Source organism: Apus apus, chromosome 2, assembly GCF_020740795.1.
Source record: "Apus apus isolate bApuApu2 chromosome 2, bApuApu2.pri.cur, whole genome shotgun sequence".
Classification (NCBI taxonomy): Eukaryota; Metazoa; Chordata; class Aves; order Apodiformes; family Apodidae; genus Apus; species Apus apus.
Window position 1 is genome coordinate 40,859,900 of NC_067283.1, and position 13,183 is coordinate 40,873,082.

Here is a 13,183-nt window from a genome sequence, read left to right on the forward strand (position 1 = left end):
AAAAAAACAAACACAAAACAAAAACAACAACCCACAACCAGAAAGTAATATAATAGCAATGGAGAAGAAGTTAACTCTAAAAAATCTGAAATTTGTATTACTAGCATCAGTGTTATTTCTAAAAGGAACACAACCCTTTACTTGAACCTTATTTATAAAGTTTGTGACCTTCAAAATTTTATTCACATGAACATCTGTACCACAGTACCACTCTCAAGAAAATCTTGTTATAGAATTACTTTAAACCAATAATCAATATAATTAGTAGACTGCCCAATACTAAATTTAGTAATATAAAGCTCAGGAGATAATTGTTCAGTTTAATCTAACATGACTTTATCCAAGCTTTGCTGTTCAAATCCACCAAGAGTATTTACTACTTAAGGTCCTTATCAGCATGAAACAAATTTAAATACTAGGAGCTTCCTACATGCCTCCATCACATGGTTGGTCTTACTCCAAAAGTCAGTTGATACTAAGTCCAATAAAACCGAGAGAATAGAAAATGCTTTGTTCAAGTTCCTTGATTTCATCTTAAAGCCCCTAAGAAAATGTTAATACAAGACTTCCAAAGTCTGAGTGAGATCAAAAACATGTATCCAAAAATGCTCTGATGTGGCAACCCTGTAAGAACTTTTTTTTTTAACCATCGTTTTGTTAGCTGGATGACTTTCAAGCTTCATACAAAGAAGGACATTCTTCCCTGTGTTAACAAGGGGAAACAAAGAGATTCAAGTTAATATCTATGTGAATTCTCAAATCCTGTTACTTAGAAATTTGAAATGCAGAGATCATATATTAATATAGTTGTAAGGGGCAAAAGGGGGTGGGTTACCTAGTCCAACCATGTTTAAAGTATAGCCAACTTCAAAGCTGAAGCCATCTTTTTGATGAGGTTGGTCAGGATGACAATGAGCCAAGCCATGAGTACCTGTAAGGACAGATACTCTACAGCCTCTCTGGAAAGCTTATTCCAATGTGTAACAACATACTGCATGAAAAAAATTCCTAATATCCAATCAGCACTTCCAATACTGGATCTTCTGTGCACTCCTCTTCACTCTTTCACTCTATATCTCCAACAAAATAATCTATCTGAAGATAAATCATTTATTTCACACAAAAGCTTTTATTTAATCAAATAATGTCATAATCTATCTTGTCCCATTATGGAGCTCTCCAGTATGGAAAACCTGGAGGATCTGCAGTAGAGAATCTAAGCTGTTCCTTAGGACCACGAAACACGAAAAAAAACAGCTGTAGGGTGGGACCTATGTGGTGCTCAGTGTCTTCAAACTAATGTCTGTAAACACATTACCCTAACTTATCTATTTCAAAACAAACAGTAGTATTTTAGCTTATTTTATGAACCTCTCACACAAAACATTTCCAAGAAACAGTCATATTATTTTCTAAGTAATTAATACAGAAATAGTTTTTATAAAATATGTAATATAATTGTGGTCTTCCATGCATGATTGACAGCAAAAAGTCCTATTATTACCAGAGAATCTTCTTCTGTGCTTTGTTAAAATAACTATTTGGGGAAAAAAAAAAAAAAATCTTGCTTTCAGAATAAGACACTTGAAATAGGATTTTCTAACCTAGGAATAAAGAAAATTCTTTCATGGGACAGTTACATGCCATAGCTGGATCCCAAAGGTTATCTCCAGTGCAGCAGACTGTAGAATCTGGTAAGCCTCCTTGGCTCTATGCTGCAATCTCCTGTTGCTCCTAGTAACTAAGTGTATCTGAGAATATGCTCTTTATACTGGAATACTTGGATAGATAAAATTGAGAAGTGCAATCTAAAATCTAGTCTGCATAGCATACACTAAAGAAGCTCAAAGTGTTTTCTCACTACACAATGAAATACAGCATCATATTATGCTGACTGGCAGAAGCAGTAAATGCCAGATTACTCATTACACACAAGCTATTTTTTTCTGACTTCAGACCAAGTCAGAGTTCGTACTGGCAGTCATAAGAGAAAAAATGCACTGAGTATTTTTATTATTTGACACAATCAACAATATTCAGGAAGGCTTTATCAGTTAATGCATGAGATATGTAGGAGTAAACATTAATAGGAAAAGCTTAGTGACAGCTGACAGAGCTACATAGGAGTTCTGGCACCAAAAGTCCACCCCAGGTCTTCGGGGTCCACTGCCAGCACCAATGTCCCTCGCCTAGGAAAGGAACCAGCACTTGATACCTGTGGGAGGGGGAACTTGGCTGCCCTAGCAAAGGACATCCAAGTCAGACTGTAGTTGGGCCTCATACTTTATCTGAGCTGAAAGTCTTGGTGCAGCCTATCTCTGCAGCAGAACTCAGGAAAAAGGATACACACCCAAGACAATTTGAAACAACTGTTTCTGTTGGAAGTGAGAAAAATGTAGAAACAGGCAAGACAAGTTCACTTAAGATCAAAGATTGACCCTTCATCCACTAATACAGAAACCAACATTCTCAGCCCTTCACGGATGCCATAAGAAAGAAATGAGACTTCCACATTCCTTAACATTGTGCTTGTAAAATATTTCAAAAGAAGCCCTTGGAAAGATATTCCCATTTTGTCATTGGGTCACAAATACATTTTTATTAGGAATGTGATCACATGCTTCGCTCATACAACTGCTGCATACATCTTTAAATGGATCGGCTCTCCCCCAAATGCACCTATTTCCTCATAGTTTAAGATATGAAAAATATTACAGAGGGAATCTTGCCTCATGTAAGAGTTACTCTTTCTGACAAAAACTCCAACTTTCACACTTTCTTTATAAAATAGCAAGTGTTCAGAAAAAAAATTTTAAATCCTACACTTTTAAAGCTTTGAAACATTAGCCTTCAGTGGATTAAAAATGGACTTGGGAAAACCATCAAGTCACAGGTTTAGCCAAGTTTCAGAACAACTGATTTTAAAGGTATTAAAAATAGTAAGATAAATGTTATGAAAGCCATCAAGAAACAATGGGCTGCAGATCAAGTACAATCCCCTATTTCTTCTGCCTCATCTTGAATATTCTTCATCTGAGCAATCTGGGGCTAACAAGTCAACTCAAAGTTTTATGGTTCAATTGGTGCTCTTTGGTTTTATGGCCCTACTACTTGAAGCACAATCTTACATATGTTTCAGATAATAAAACTGCCATTAATTTACTTTTTATAAATTTTCTGATGCAGTCAGAACAGAAACGTAACATCACGTTCTCTCACATATAACAAGTTTGAAAACAAAAAAGTTGTAACATTTCATTTCACTAACTTTTAAAATGCATTGCTTCCATCCTAGTCTATTTGACTTGAAATATTTTACATCTGTATGTAAAAGGCATTTGTTTTCAATAGTATCTATTTTAAAAACAACCTTGTTTTAAGAAGAATTGCTAATTACCATGGTCATTTCCCAAAATGACTTCTAAGATTTAAGCACAAGCAAACGTATTGTCCGCTGCAGAGGTTTTCATGAACACATTGAAGTTTATACCATGATTCACTTTGAAAAAACATCACTAAAGGAAAGACCATGTGATTTAGCAGTTTTGTCTGTTTTATCAGATAATCTAGCCTTACTTGTTAGAAATCATAGTAATTCACAGGGATGCATATTCAGTACTGCCTTCTACCTCTACAGAAAAAGTAGTTACATATTGAAAAACTTAAGAGTTTGCTGCATGCCTCCTTCAAAGATTATTGTCACTTACGGTTCACTATTTATAAAAGTATCTTAACTAGCCAATTTAAAGTAGAAAGCAAGCATAGCTAAAAAGAATTTTATAATTCCCTCCACATGTATCCCAGTTCCCATCCACAAGTCAGTGAAATTACTGGTCCACTCTTTCCACAAAGTAACATCTAGATCATAGTACTAAATAGATCCAAGTAATCACAAAAGCTGACTTTTCTGAGAACATTTTTCTTGCTGTAAAACAGAAGACCATACATAACATACATACACTGTATGATACCTTAAAAAAATCAAATAAGTAATATTTCTGTTATTCTAATTAATTACCTACAATAAATGCAAAATACTGACTTAGTTTCAGCATGAATACTATTATTCAGTTCCAACTCAGTCAGAAAGATAGTAAAGTTGGCTAACATCTTTTTTAGCAAGATGAAACACCCTGTCAACAGCCATTCATCAACTGGGGTATGCAGAAGGATTCCATAGCTTTTGATACCACTCCACAAATAAGAAATAAGTGTCTCAAGGACACTCCTTAAGATTTGTTTGTAGAATAATGAGTAATTTCCCTCATACGGATGAGGAAAACAGTGGTATCAAAATCAACAAAAAAAACTTTTTTGTTTCATGTAATTGTTATCTAGCTAAAGAATATGAATTTTGAAGTTCACTAGTCTATGCCTCTTTTTATACGCGGTTGTTATGAGGCTACTATCAAGAAGTATCATAAATGAAAAAAAAAAGTCTCCTGCCTCAAGTCATTTGCCTTATTAAGCTTCACTTTCCAGTAGCCTACACTACATCCTTCCAGTAATCTGCAAGTAATTTAACAAGCAAGTAAAAAATTCAGATTTATAGTCATTTTATAGTCATTTTTAAGTACTCTGCTCTAGAAACTAGAAATAACCTCCAAAACTAACAACACATCGATGCTGAAAATTGTATTTAGTCACTTTCAGTGCCTTACTGAGTTCTACATCTACACAATCAGATTGCCAACTTTCCTTCTCAAAAGGCAGTCTGAAAACAGTTTTGATAGCATTTGTTAAGGATTTACTTTTGTTATGAACAACACAAGTAATGAAATAAGTTGAGGACAATTATTCTCTCTACACAGAAGTCTGAATATTGCATAAATGAACAGGACAAGAAATCCTGAGGAACTTGCCTGTTGACTGTGTAATGCAGGATTCCCACAGCAAAATATAACTAAATTTTCAACGAACATGTGACAAAGGTGTAGCAATGCAAATTAATTCCTAAATACACTTAAGACTGGATTAAAAATAGCATCAGTTAAACATTCTCAATTTTTGTGACTTACAGAGAAACAGAGCACAGATAATGTTTTGTTCTGCATGACAGGGAGCAAAATATTAAGCACAATCTTAAAAGCACCAGCAGCTACAATGTTCTGTTCCATTACTTGTGTTTACCTGCTCCTGTACAACTTGTTTTATTGAAAGATGTTACAGAAACTATTAATGAGTTTTCAAACAGTTGTAATCTACATGCCTCTAAAAGGCAGAATAGTCAACCCACCACCTGAAAAAAAAATCAGTAGTATATTCTATTACAAGTTGATGTGTAAGTTCTCTTAGTTCCCCAAAACCCTTTATTATACCAAAACCATTTCTAACTACTCATAACACATTCAACTGCAAAACACTTTGTGGGAAACTGTTCTTCTTTTCTTCCCCACACTTGTAGAGCAATTTTCCACTTAAATAAAAAATATTCCATTCTAGATAGGGAAAAAATGGATTATTTAATTACCTGTCCTTACCAAGTAAGATTAACTGAAAAGCACAACAGTTTTCTTAAAAGGAAAAATGAGGTTCTAAACCATTAAGGTACCAGAAATAATAGGGTCACTTGAAATGTAAACACTACTTACACCTGCCACAGGATAGTGTGAGAGTAGAGTAGCTATTAAATCATCTTAACTCTTGGATTTATGCCATAGAAAACTAGTCTACTGAGACACACACACTTGACCTCAGATTGATTCTGGAACAGACTTTTGTTATGTACAAATTCCTAACTCCTTATCTTTGCTATGCCTGTAACTGGTCTCCTAAGAATAACAGAATGTATCTTCTTTCCCTTAAACAGTATCAAGCAAATACATCCTCAAATTAAGGTGGAAAATTACACATTTTAAAAAATAGATTCTGGCAATATCAAGCCAAGCATATTAACTCAGGTTTACGAAAGCTTTGCTTAAACATGGTTCTTAACAGAAAATTATTTTTAAAACATGGTATGAAATACCTCTGCCATTACTATTCTAGCCTTACTTCCAACTCCTGCCTTACTTTGTTATTACTCTCATTCATTGCAGCTCAAAGAGTCTGGCATCAAGTTAAGAACATTAGGTGCTCTTAAAAATGTTATTTTAAGATGTTATTCCCCTTTCTAGCTCTTCTGTAAACTGACATTTGTTATTTCAAAGTCAGGCTCTAAAAGCAGTACCTTTATTTAGTACACAGACAGCCTGCCCACAATTGCAGTTTACCATCTCCACCCATTTCTCTTTTACAGGAATAGAGTTATGAAACCAGTAGCCTGTGCCTAACCTTTCTAACCTAAACACTGTCACTCTGGATATGTACCACACTTTCCCAGCCACCATAAATAAAATGCAGAACTTGGGAAGCCCTAACTCCAATATCTATTTCTCCTTTTAGCATCTAGCCCTCTCTCCATTAAAACTGCATCAAAAAATTTCAAGAAATGCAAAGTATCTCATACTGACAACACTAAGAAGCCTTTGCTTTAGTATCAGTAGCAAAACTATGCCTTCTACAAAATTAAGCCAATCAATCAATGTTGAGTTTGTATAGGCTTTAAAGCAGTTAAATATCACCTTCTAAAGGTTTGGTGTTTCATAACTTTGCAAATTAATCAACACACACTTCTGGAAAATTCCAAACTTCTAGAACTCTTTTTCAAATCACCAGAAAAACAAGTTGGAAGACTGGACTGAAACAGTTTCAAGTATTAGAACACTTAGAATACCAAATGCTTGACTACAGGTCTTCCCATCACAAAGCAGTAATGAAAAATAACACTATCCAGAGGGTTTTTTACTGCTTGCAGTCAACAATTCCATTTCTCCCTTTGTAAGATTTTAATACTAGAATTAAACATAAAACCCAAAAATCTCACATACCTAATTTAATCGTAACAGCTTAGAAACAATGATCTTGTAAACAGAGCTACAAGTTCACAAATCTATGCTCTAAACCACCTTGAATTTAAGAAAGGAGCACTTCATGGTGAATCTCAGAGAAGATAACTCTATTAGTCATAAACAGTACCTAGATACCCTTCTCTTTTGTACAGGAAAATAAATACTTCTTGCTTTTACTTTGGACTAGTTTTCACTGATAAAAGTAAAAATACATACTGTACCTCCCTTTCCCCATTCTACCACAAAAAAAGGGGGGAACACAAATTTTCTTACAAATATTTAAGATACTACAAAATATATGCAACTGCTAGAAATTGTTCCTACTTATGTGTGAAAATGTGTGTCTATATGAACCGTTAGGTATCTGATAATCCTACTAGAATACATTTTTCTTGTCAGATGTGTCTTAATAGTTATTTATTTAACCTCTGCACAGCCAGCCATCCCTTGCATTGAGACACTTCCATTGGATCACTTCAAAGAGACTGCAAGATCGCCAAAGGAAAGGTGTGGCTGCATGGTTAAGTGCAAGGTGAGGATAGTGAGATCTGATCTTTTCCTTTCAACAGCCGTTATGATGATTCAATTGCTTCATTTCACCTTAATTTATTCTTTGGCCATGAGTAAAATATTTTCCACAGTGAGCAATACAAGTGCTTTAAATGCCTCAAGCAGCCTGAACCCCCTGCCTTCCCACCCAGGACCTTGTGTAACTGCAGTGTTGTACCAGCTGAAGCACTCGTGAGAATGTGCTATGAAAGAGACTGGAGAAGTGATCCTGCTTCACATTCCCATGTCATTCCTCCCTCGTAGTTGAGGCATTACATCTGCTCGTGCTGCTGCACTGCAAACCACTCCAGCTGAATGTCTGCTTCCCTTTAACCCCTGCCTCCCTGCAAAGCACACACGCTGCTTCTGGGTCATCTCTCAGAGAAAAGCAAAAGGAGGAAATGAAGGAGGAGCTGGCTTAAATCTGCACTGAAGACAAATGCAGAAACAGACACAGCAGTGGTTTCACCACAGCTCAACCCTATGTAAATTGGCATTGCTGCAGCCTCCACCGCTGCACCTCTTGGTCTCACATTCACACTTCCTTCCTCTGCTCAGCACTGGCACGCATCCATCCGTGTGGCAAATTGGTTTGGGCTGCTCAAATGCTGAGATCTCTCTTATTATTTTCCTTTGTTAGAAGCACTGTGCTTTCAGCTGGCTTAACATACTTAACCAGGCTTATGATACCTTCAGACAAACAAAAGTGTCAGTACAAGACGGAAAGCAGTAACAGACTGAAAGGAACAGAGCAAGAACATGAACAGCAATATCTTTAATCACTTTGAACTGCCTCTTGTTAGACCACACTATAAGAAAATGTGACAGCAACCTAAATCAACCTTTCTCAGCTAGAAACTGCTGCTATAATGGCTCTCCCGTGTTCCGTAGCAGCAAGAGTCAGTACTGCCAGGAAATACTGCTTAATGAATCTACTGATAGCTTTCTAGCATTTGCAAATTTCCTTTTCAAATCAGTAAGAAATTGTATTTTAGATGATTAGTAAATTAGTTAATCTAAATGCCATTTTCATTCCTAAATGCAGGATCCTAAACCAAACAAAGAATACCAGGGTTCCATAATGCTTTAACTGACTGCAGATTGAAGAATGTACAGTTTACCATGGACCTAGAAGCACTACTATCTGTTCAGACTCTGTTATTTCGAGTGCATGACCACACTCACAAGGATGCTTTACTTCAAGAAAACAAAACAAATACCTCCCTCATGGTCTCTGCTCCCTGCGTTTTGATTCTGTAGAACTTAACATCATTCATGCTGAGAAAACTACTTACCAACCATAAGCAATTTTTTTTAAATGACATTCTCAGAAGCAAGCTTTCCTTGGAAGTTCCATAAATTATTTTTTAAAAAGTATTTTATTCTGTGACAGATTGAATACCTGAGTATTTATTAGCACACACAGAGACAAAACCAGCACAGGTCATCTGCCATTAACTGGTTTTACTCCTAGAATTTCATGACAATCGCAAAATTCTGCTTCCTTTTAGGGATACTAGTTGCAGCTGAAGGAAAATAGATGTTTTATACCAAGACAAAAAATGCACATTAAGCAAACAGAAAAACACCACAAACTTACTCTCCAGTTCTTCTTTCTCAAAGTTTGTATTGATAGTAGAGCTAATTTTGCCCATATCCACAACAGCTTCTTCATCATGACCCTGAAGAAATAAGACACAGGATGAAGTTAAAACTAAAACAGAACTATTATTTTTCTACATTCCTAAATATTTTCTGCAATTCTGAAGCTGTTTGTCGAAGTTTGCTAAAGCAACCTCTTAGAAACTAAGAAAACGCCACTGAAAATCCACCCATCCAATTCTTCAAGAAAGCATTACCCCATATTTAAGTGAAAACAGAGTAAATCAACAGAAATGCTAAGTAAGATGTAATTTCCTTTTGCAAAGCTCTTGAATTCAACGCATAAAGAATCAGAATGTACATTTCAGTAGTGCAATATTCTAGTTTTATACTCAACAGCAATTAATCTACTTCAATAAAAAGACCAGCAAATTTATAAAAGGTTACATAACATTCAGAGATCTTGAACTCATTTGCTTTGGGGACAATTCTTGTGTGAGATTTTTCAGTACAAGTAAACAGCTTTTGTGAACCACATATGAGGGTGGCAAAAGAGTTAAGTTACACAATATGGAGGTCTCTCCTAGACCAAGAGTTCTGGAAATATCAAAATGACTGTCCCACTCAGGTTTCAACAGACAGCTTGTTAACCACACCCTTACCTAATTCACATTTTTAACGCACAAAGCTAGAAAACAGCAGTTCCAAGGCGATCGGTTCAGTTTATGTTACTACTGAAACCATACTACTCATAACACAAAAGCACGTTATTTGAAATACATACACAACCAAGAATGAGGCTTGTCTCTGAACGTGTCCTCTAATCACAATTAGCACAACACTAAAGCAGACCTTTAAACACTTCCTCTTGTTCAATCTTGGAAAAACAAAAAACAAAACACAACACCTTAAAATAAGTGGGCAGTAGAAACCTCTATCTTATCTCAGACTTGACATCAAAACAACATTAACGTTGTCTTTCTCCAAATGTTTGCAATCCTTAGAATACAGACAACTTTTAACAGCTCACAAATTACAGCCTCCTGGCAGAACTGGTTCTCCAAAAGAACTGCTACGTACCCTAAGGGTAATGCTTTAAAAGCTTTACATCTAACGATGTGTAATAGCAGGCTAACTGCTGAAGAACGATCCCTGCTCTTTCTGCTCCCTTGGGCACGCACTGTTTTCCTTAAGTCAGATCTGTCAATCATTAAGTCAGATACAAAAGCATCGTCATCATCATTATCATTAATTAGCTTTCCATTGATCCGTTCACCAAACTCACTTTTCTTGTGGCCATACAACAGCTAGATCCACCACAAATAAATCTATCTGATCACTTCTTCTGGCAGCAGCCCACTGGTGCATTTACATGGATCTATGTGGGATGTGTTAAGGGTTTAATGAACTTAAAACAGTGTTGACATTCAGCTGAACTTTGATCTTGGAATGACTCAATAGTGCAATGCTTTAAATATAGCACAGGTTTGTCATCTCACAGGTGATGTGACAAGTGACAAGGATAAAACCAAGATACCTGTGTAACACAGATGTAAGTCAAAGCACACTATAGCAACCACCACCCAAAAGAAAAAAAAAAATATTTTGAACATGTAACTCCTTAGCCTTTTCTAAAATACAATATTTAAAATAGTGTATTATACATACATAAAAAAATCCAAATCCTTGTTTGAATTTTGAGGTAAGCAGATTGAAGAATATGAAGATGACAAACAAGACATAGTTAAAAAAAAAAATCAGATGAGATTTAAAAAAAAAAGTTAAAAGCAGTTAGACCACATAAAAAAAAAACATAGCTGGCACTATGTAGATAACCAAGACACAAAAGAAGTGAGTGGCACATGCCGGAATAAACCTCCAAAAACTAAAAGGTCTGTTCTGAGCGGTGTCCCTAAGAACGGTGTTTTCAAGAAAGGCATTACACCGTAACATAACTTGGCCACTACTGCTGCATTGCAAAAGTAGAGTGCTGCATGCATGTTAGAAAAATGAGAACTCCTGCACACTTCAGACAGTAACCATTTAAAAAATTCAGGTGATTAAACTGAAGTAATGTTATAGACGAATCCATGAAAATGCTACAAGGACCTATTAATAAGAAGTGGCAGAAATTTAGCAAGTGTTACAGTATTAAGGGATGGGGGGACTATTACACTCCTGTCTCCTGCACACCAATACGAAATTAAAGGACACTCTAGAAGATGCCTTCATACTGTAACTGCCTCTCTTAGATAACCATTCTGGAGGTAGGGAAAAACACAGTTGCAAAGGGAATCTTGGCTCTTATATTTACAGAAGATGTATTTTCGAGCACAGCTAGAGGGAAAAATTTGTAAATTGCATAAACTCAAGCAAAATAAATCTCTTAAGCAGAAGCACTAAAAAGCTTAAGTCTTTTGAGGCACCAAATAAGTACGGCAAAACATTTAACTGCACTGGTAAGACTGTAACACTGCCAAGGAGGAGCCAAGCATACCTACATTCCAATTTATCTTGGTGATACAGAAAGAGTATTATAGGACTGTAGTACACTCCAGCTTACAGAAACAGATATGCACACAAATCCTGCACATTACCAGAAAACTCAAAAGCGAGATAGAAATAGATGAAGTATTACAAATTCTCTCAATTATGTTTAGTGTCTTACAGTATCAGAGAGAAAAAAACCCTAATATTAAAGCAAACTGCTATCAAAACCTCTTCCACAATTAAGCGTTATGATTACAGCCAAGGACTGCTGAAACATCATATACCTAAACTTTCTGCCCCTCCTCCCTTAACAGTCCTTTTAGGACACTTGGAGGCTTCCCAGAGTTTTCAAGCAATAAAAGAAGACTAAAGTTTTTCTCCAGTTTATATGGACTGCTGCACCCTGGTAGAAAATTGCACACACACTATAGAAAACACACAAGCAAGAGAAGGTTCTATACCCCAGCAATATTTTTAATCTCTACTTGCTGTATTCCTTATACCATTTTATTAATATTTATCACCCTTTGCTTTAGAAACAGAAGTACTTTGCCAACTTTATACGTACAGAAGCAGCCTTCAAAACCACATTATGTGAAAGTAACGTCTTTTGAGATTAGATTACAGAAAGGCATGCATGTCCTTGCAAACTGTTCTATCACTATCTTAAAGTACTCAACATATGCAAAGACTCTTCCAAGAATAAAACATTAGCAACCACAAATATCATCCATGAAGAAAGCATATAATTTACAGCCTTTGTTTAGAAAAACACAAAGCATCATTTTAACATAGCTGTTTACGATGCCAATAGCAAATTCCACCATAAGAAACTTTTGCCTTAGGTCAGGTAAAAAACCCAAAATATTCAAATCGCTATCAAATTATTTCCAAGCTACAACCTTTTCCTTGCTAAAAATAATGTCTGTAGGCCATACGTTCTCAGTAATTATAGACCCATCATATCAGTTTAAGGAACAGAAGTGAGAAAACTGCTAAAGCTGCTTAATCAAAACACTTTATCATTCTACTTCTCTCTTATTTTCTTTATTTTTTACATACATAAAAAAGAAAGATGGGATTGTTTAAAACTTGTCAACTTTACTTTTTTGAAGCCACAGAGAATTACTTAATCTTAGAGCAAGGATTCCTCTGCAGTTTACCATCCATTTCATGTGAATCTTTACATACATTAAGCCCAAAAAGCAACTGTTTGAAGATGAGCTAAAGTAAAATTTAATACTAACTTGGAAAGCATGTAACTTCTCTTTTTAGTAAGGAGGCTGAACAATTGAGAAGGGAAAAAACAACATAAGCAGCAAGCAAGGTGCCCCAGGGAGAGATTAAGCCTTCACCTTTGGTTTGCTTTTTCACAAAGAGATGGCCATTTATAAGAACAGAGTAATTCCAGAGTACTTCAACGAGAAAAAGGGGGGGAAATAAATAAATAAATAACGACCACACAATCCTAGTACATTGTATTATAATATACTACGTATATTTTTTCCTAAACCAAATCTGAGGATACTCACAAATGCACTGTAGAAACAACGCTTCAGTAAAATCTTCATATTCAGCCAGAGGTCCCTACATATACTACAGCACACTTGCTCACCCTCTCAACTTTCCCCAGTGTGAAAATGCCTTTGAAC

At 35.8% G+C, this 13,183-nt stretch overlaps 2 protein-coding genes across 17 annotated transcripts in view; one reads left to right on the plus strand and one right to left on the minus strand.

Moving 5' to 3' along the window:
• CMC1 (C-X9-C motif containing 1) overlaps positions 1 to 13,183 on the plus strand; it is a 957,521-nt gene that overhangs the window by 603,783 nt on the left and 340,555 nt on the right. The window lies entirely within an intron of this gene.
• The window catches only part of SLC4A7 (solute carrier family 4 member 7), a 95,379-nt gene that overhangs the window by 49,681 nt on the left and 32,515 nt on the right, over positions 1 to 13,183 (minus strand). For all 16 annotated transcript variants that reach the window (XM_051610067.1, XM_051610060.1, XM_051610057.1 and 13 more), the window contains exon 2: positions 9,040 to 9,121. In XM_051610067.1, the coding sequence (XP_051466027.1) occupies positions 9,040 to 9,121 (82 nt within the window). The remainder of the gene's footprint in view (positions 1 to 9,039; positions 9,122 to 13,183) is intronic.